Here is a 6,356-nt window from a genome sequence, read left to right as displayed (position 1 = left end):
GATCTTTGGAAAATGGCTGATTCTAGCACTGGGTCAGGAAAGTACAAGTAAGTCGGGACTATCTTGGAGTAGGAAGTAAGGACATGCTAAAGAATAATGCAGCCCAGTCTCTATTAAAAATACAAAATATTAGCTGGGCGTGGTGGTGGGCACCTGTAGTCCCAGCTAATCGGGAGGCTGAGGCAGGAGAATGGCGTGAACCCGGGAGGCGGAGCTTGCAGTGAGCCGAGATCGCGCCATGCACTCTAGCCTGGGCGACAGAGTGAGACTCCATCTCAAAAACAAAACAAAACAAAAAGAATAATGCAGACAGGTCAAAAGTCAGCTTGAATGGGCTGTCACTGGCCCAATCTGAGACACTTCGAGCATCAAAAGGAATGAATGGTTATTAACTAAAATAGAGCGCCATGAGTACATAGGTACATAGCTTATAATTCCATAAATAATTGAATAAAATGAAAATTTGATAAGGCATGGGATATTACACAGCTTCAAGGCACTTCCCTCTAAAACATGTGCTAATCACAAAGTGAAAAGAGTAACTTTATAGAGGAGAAGCCTGGCAGAAAAGCAGGCCACACTGAAATCATGCAGCCTGAGAGGCTGCCGTGAGAACACCGCATGGCTTCTGTGGAAGTACTGCTAAATAAACAGAGCCTGGATCTCATCAGGAGGAAACACCAGAAAACCTAGACTGACAAAGGATATTCTACAAACCGGCTGGCTTGTCAGCAGAAGTGTCAAGATCATGAAAGTCAGCAGAGGCTGAGGAACTCATCCACACGGAAGAAGTCGAAGGAGACAGGACAAGTAAATGCAACGCATCATTCTGAAGAGGAGCCTTTTGCTATAAAGAACATTCTTGCGACAACTGGTGACCGAATGGGGACCGAGGATTAGACGGCATTAAATCATCAATGTTAATTTCCTGATTTTAATAGTAGTACTTGGGCATCCACTCGGTATTTTACTTTTAAATGATTCAAGAGAGGAAAAAAAGTTATTTGCATTGTGCTTGCAACTTTTAAAAATTCTTAGAAGGCTTTCATTAAACAAACAAACAATTTTAAAGGAAGAAGAAGGAAAAAAAAAAAAACTTGACCACGCTGTATTTAAAAATTCTAAGCCGAACCCAAGTTGGAGTGCATTTTACATCTAGGATGATACAGTCTCCACCTTCTAGGAGTTAAAAGAAGAGTTGTGCGCACAAAATTAACATTGACGGGGGTAAAAAAAGGAAGAGAGAGAGAAAAAAAGAGAGATGCATTTTTTACTTTTTTGCAGAGGCAGTTTTAAAAATACCCTCCAGGTCACAGCCCTCCCCCTCCCGGCCGCCTCCCGCCCTGCAGTTGGGGAGGTGAGCGGAGCTCCGCGGGCCGCCGCCTGCGCGGTCTCTTGGGAAGCAGGTCTTTGCGTGTGAGCGTTGCGCCTCTCCCAGCCAGAAGTCGGAATTCTAATGTCCAATGCGTGCTGTGTTCGGTGAGATTCGTATTTTTAAAATAATAAAATAATCTAAGAGAAAAAAACCTCGAACTACCAGGAGTGGGGTTCGAACCCACGCGGACATATGTCCATTGGATCTTAAGTCCAACGCCTTAACCACTCGGCCATCCTGGTACAGGCATGCGACGTTACTTTCGCTCTTCCTACAAGGCGTCCTCTACCTCCTCCTGCCCGCACCCTGCCTCCAGAACGTGGAGAGTTTTCGCCGCCACTCTCTCCGCTCTCCCATCCCGGGCTGGGGCGGCCGCCACGCAGGTACTTCGGTTTCTCGCCGCCGCAGCTCACTGTTGCCCCCGGCCCGCTGCGGCAGTGAAGACAACTGCAGCGGAGCTGCGCGCTCTCGGCGGGGACGTCGGCGCTCGCGGGCCTTTGGCTGGGGGGAGACTCCGGGCCCTCCAGTTGCGCTTTCAGTTTCGAGGTGCGCGGGCGCCGCAAACACACACCAGCAAACTTCTGGGTTCCTGGGAGCGCGTTCTGGAGGCCCCTGGCTGGTGGTGCAGGCACGCGGCCCACAGGGCGGCGTTTAGTTTGTGTTGTTCTAAACAGAGTTGGCTTCAAGGAATGAGGTGCCCGGACAGCAGCAGAGTTCCTGGACTCCTGCCCCTAGGGGCCGCTTTTCTTCTTCGCATGTGCCACAAGTCACACGGGAGGGAAGCTTTGTAGAAATGTGCGTGTCGCCTGTGCCACGCCACATGCAGGGGAGCGTGGCACAGTCGCCCTTCCTGGTGCCTGCAGGCCCATCCCCACTGCACGCCTCGGATGCAGTACGGTGGCCTCCTCTTTGCCCCCGCAACCCTACAAGGCAATGAGATATTTTTGTTCCCTTTTCTTGTTTTGCAGTGTTCTCCTTACTTTCTGTGTACATGAGTTTCAGTTCGTCCTGTTATCCCTTTTCCCAGGACTTCCACTGCATTCCCCGCTACCCAGGACCTCATATCGACCACAGAACGAAGAGCCCAGGCTCTGTGTTGTGGAGTGGTAGGGGCCTGGTGGCTGAGCTGGGATCCGGCAGCCACATGATTATCCGGTCACGCCCTTGTTCATATGGTGCAGACAGCGACTTCTTCATCAAGAACTTCTATCAGCCTGGAGACTGCACACACCAACCTCACTGTGCGACACCTCACCAATGGCTCTCCTGCTGGGTCACATTGTAAGAATTGTCTTGCCTCTTCTTGGAACTCCTGTGATCCCTGGGAACAAGGGCTGTCACGAGCCTGCTGCCCTGGTTCACGGAGTTTCCGCCAACTCCTATAGAACTGTCCCTGCGAGAGGGCCTCAGGATAGTAACCAGGAGAATCACCACTTTCACACTTTGCCACACAGCATTGTAAGCTGTCAGAAGCCTGCGTCTATGTCCTGACCTCAATAGCACCCCTCCTTCTAAGCGCCAGGCCCGGCCCTCCGGAGTACACGACAAGAGCTCAGGCAAGAGCAGTTCCTCAGGCCTTGCCCTGGGATGCTGAGAGATGAAAGGGAACTTAGACTCTGCCAGGGTCAAGGGGCAGCCACGTGGTGATGACATGGGGTCACCAGAGTGCCAGCTGCCACCCTCCATCTCCGTTGTATGGCGCCAAATTGTCAGAGGCCACAGACTTCATAAAAATGGCTTATTTCAAGGCACTGAAATGATAATAACAACATGGATTGAGAACATGTCACTATGTGACAAGCATTGCTTTAAGCTCTTTACATATATCATCTTATTTCAGCTGGGCGTGGTGTTGCGTTCCTGTAGTCCCAGCTACTCGGGAGGCTGAGGCCAGAGGATCGCTTGAGTTCGGAGTTCAAGGCTGTGTGTGTCAAAATTGTGCCTGTGAATAGCCACTGCACTGCAGCCTGGGCAACATGGTGAGATTCCATCTCTAAAATAAATAAATAAAAATTTCTTAACAACCTTGTAAAGTAGGTGTGTGAGGGACGCATTCAAACCACAGTGTTATTTGAATGACATTTTTGTTAACCCCAGACTCAACTTCCAACAAGCCGCTAGTATAAGATAGTTTGGAGTAACACAGCCGCGTCGTAGGGTATCCCTTAGAAATGCACCTTCTGAAGCCTCAAAATTGTATTAAAATTTTCTGGCTGCTGTTTAAGGATGGGCCTGGTACAAGTTAGTTTATCTTTGGTCATCTTTGGAAAAATACAACCTGCCACACAGCAGAACTATAATAGTATCTCCCATTCCAAATGCTTTTCTTCCAGTGTTATTTTGACACCCCTCCCATTAATAGATGGAATGTGGGGGGATGGCGTCTATGTTCTCATTCATTGAATCTGGAAAGGGGCTTGTGTCTATGGAGGAGTGATACTATGTGACTTCTGAGGCTAGGTCATAAAAGTTGCTGTAACTGTACTTCACTTTGTTTTTTTTTTTTTTTTTTTTTTTTGAGATCCTTGATCTTGGAACCGAGCCACCATGCTGTGAGGAAGCCCAGGTAGCCACATGTAGTTGTTTCAGGTGACTGCCCTCAAACAACAGGCAGTATTAACTGCTATAAATATGACTGAATGAGCCTTCAGATGATTCCAGACCCTAGCCATCAAGTGACTGCTCCCACACAGCCATTGATTCCTTCCAGTTAATTACCCCATATTATTACGTATGCAGGTAGACAAGTTGTCCCCATAGTATCCTTTTCCAATTCCTGATTCACAACATCTGTGGAAATAATAAAATAGCCATTATTTGCACCACTGTTTGTTCATTTGTTTAAGTGAAGCAATTGATAATGAAAATTCTGAGAATGATAAACTGGGAGTGCAGTGATGAGGCACTAGGAGTACTGGTAGAGACAGGTGATCTGAGGAAAAGCCGGCACAGGGGGAAGCAGAACCCCGAGATGGAGAGAGTCCAAGGTCTGATTCCATCATTGGAGTCATTTACTCCATCCTTCCTAGAAACTGGACTCAAGGCCATACTGCCGTCTTCCAAATCTACATCATACATGGAAGTGTCTGCGTGGAAGAGCAGAAGTTCCATCCCTGGATGCTTGCTGCAAGGGTGGATAGGAAAGAAAGTTCTGGCTTCTGCCTCAGGAAGCAGTCCTGAAAATGGAAGAAATTCTGCAAGCATAGGAAAAGTTGCCGAACTTGCTGGCAACTACAAGGCATCACAAATACCCACTTGAGTGTTGGAACAAAATGTGAAAAGCACTGTGCCATGGCATTTGTTATAACTGACAATATTGGAGAGTAAATGTCAATATTAGGACAGATTTTGTAACATCAAAATGGCTTCACGTTCAAGAAACTGCGTTTAACATACTTCTTACTGAGAAATGTACCACGCTATTTAAACTAGTTTTCAGTGTGTATGTATGCTTATTTAAGCCATGATATTCTTCATACATTCTGCGATGGTTTTAAAAATATGTCCATAAATGCTTTCATACTTCTGTCTTCAACAGGGGAAGACTACCTTTCCTCCCCTTGAGTGCGGGCTGAATTTAGTGACTCATTTCTAATGGATAGAATAAAATGAAAGTGATGGTCTGCAACCTTAGAGATGAAATCATCAAAAGGCACTACTGCTACCACTGTGGTTGCCCTCTCTTGGAGCATTCACTCTGGAGGATGCCAGCTGTGATGTCCCACATGGAGGCTCTGAACGGAAGCCTCTACTAACCACCACGAGGACCTGAGGTCTCGCATGAGTGAGCCTGGAGACGAATCTTCCACCTCAGGCAAGCCTTCTGATGACTGTAACAAGAGGCAGCAACTTGACTGCAACCTCAGGAGAGAACCTGAGCCAGAACCACCCAGCTAAGCCCTGATTTCGTGACCCTCAGAAACCAAGTGAGATAATGAATATTTGTTGCTTTAGGCTGCTAAATGTTGTGCTATTTTTTACACAGCTATGAGCACTAATACATTAATATTAATACTCTACTAATACTATAATACACTAATTCTAATGCTACTACTATAGCACTAATACTAGGCAAAGTTAGTTTCTCTAGCACTGATGATGTGCTCACAGGCATATATTTTGTTTCTTTACATCTATTTTATTATTTTCAGAGTTGTTTATATATATTTTATTTATTTATTTATTTATTTATTTATTTAGAGACAGAGTCTCGCTCTGTGGCCCAGGCTGGACTGCAGTGGCACGATCTCGGCTCTCTGCAACCTCTGCCTCCCAGGTTCAAGCGATTCTCCCACCTCAGCCTCCCAAATAGCTGGGACTACAGGCGTACATCACCACGCCCAGCTAATTTTTGGATTTTTGGTAGAGACTGGGTTTCACCATGTTGACCAGACTGGCCTCAAACTCCTGACCTCAAGTGATCCAACCGCCTTGGCCTCCCAGAGTGCTGGTATTACAGGCGTGAGCCACCACACATGGCCTGTTTATATATATTTTAAATTTTTCTTTCTTTTTTTAAAAAGAATTTTAGATTCAGAGGGTACATGTGTAGGTTTGTTACATGGATATATTACATGATACTGCGGTTAGGGCCTCTAATAATCCTGTTGCTCAAGTAGGGAACTTAGTACCTAATAGTTTTTCTACCCTTTTCCCCATTCTCTCACGCTCCATTGTAATACCCCATTGTTTATTGTTCCCATCTTTGCATCCGTGGGTTTCTACACATCTATTTTAAAAGAAAGAGTAATCCTGCTAACCTTGATAACATCCAACTTTCCTTTTTGCATTTGTTGTCAAATTCTTAAAGAGATTGCCTGTACTTTCCAAGCCTACTCATTTGCTTTCTGTTTTTTTTCCAGAATCCTCTGAAATGTAGCTTCTACGCTTATCTTTCTCTCTCTTAATCTTTTCAGAATGAAAACATCTTTACCGAAACAGATTCAAGTTGTAAACGTTGTATGACATCGAAACAATATAG

General features: G+C 46.0%; 1 protein-coding gene and 1 non-coding gene across 3 annotated transcripts; one reads left to right on the top strand and one right to left on the bottom strand.

The window, feature by feature from the left end:
• Positions 1-1,478: 1,478 nt before the first annotated feature.
• On the top strand, positions 1,479-5,552 carry LOC144340292 (uncharacterized). 2 transcript variants are annotated; one of them, XR_013416231.1, is made up of 3 exons: positions 1,479-1,921; positions 2,403-3,354; positions 4,914-5,552. XR_013416231.1 is itself a non-coding variant. In XM_077999491.1 (2 exons), the coding sequence occupies exons 1-2, from the start codon at positions 1,624-1,626 to the stop codon at positions 2,483-2,485; spliced, it is 381 nt and encodes a 126-aa protein (XP_077855617.1). In that variant the 5' UTR covers positions 1,479-1,623; the 3' UTR covers positions 2,486-4,197. The 2 variants fall into 2 exon arrangements, 1 of the variants encoding a protein (XP_077855617.1); XM_077999491.1 differs by lacking the exon at positions 4,914-5,552 and having other exon boundaries at positions 2,403-4,197.
• On the bottom strand, positions 1,535-1,617 carry TRNAL-UAA (transfer RNA leucine (anticodon UAA)). Its single transcript has one exon. It is a non-coding gene; the product is annotated as a tRNA-Leu (tRNA).
• Positions 5,553-6,356: the final 804 nt, after the last annotated feature.

The sequence above is a fragment of the Macaca mulatta genome, chromosome 4 (genome assembly GCF_049350105.2).
Source record: "Macaca mulatta isolate MMU2019108-1 chromosome 4, T2T-MMU8v2.0, whole genome shotgun sequence".
NCBI classification, from domain to species: Eukaryota; Metazoa; Chordata; class Mammalia; order Primates; family Cercopithecidae; genus Macaca; species Macaca mulatta.
Note: the sequence above shows the minus strand (reverse complement) of the source record. Positions and strands in the feature narration are given on the sequence as shown.

Coding starts and splice junctions, on each gene's coding strand:
- LOC144340292 (XM_077999491.1), top strand. CDS start 1,624: ATGCGACGTTACTTTCGCTCTTCCTACAAGGCGTCCTCTACCTCCTCC. Junction 1,922..2,402: donor GTTGCGCTTTCAGTTTCGAG/GTGCGCGGGCGC, acceptor CCCTTTTCCCAG/GACTTCCACTGCATTCCCCG.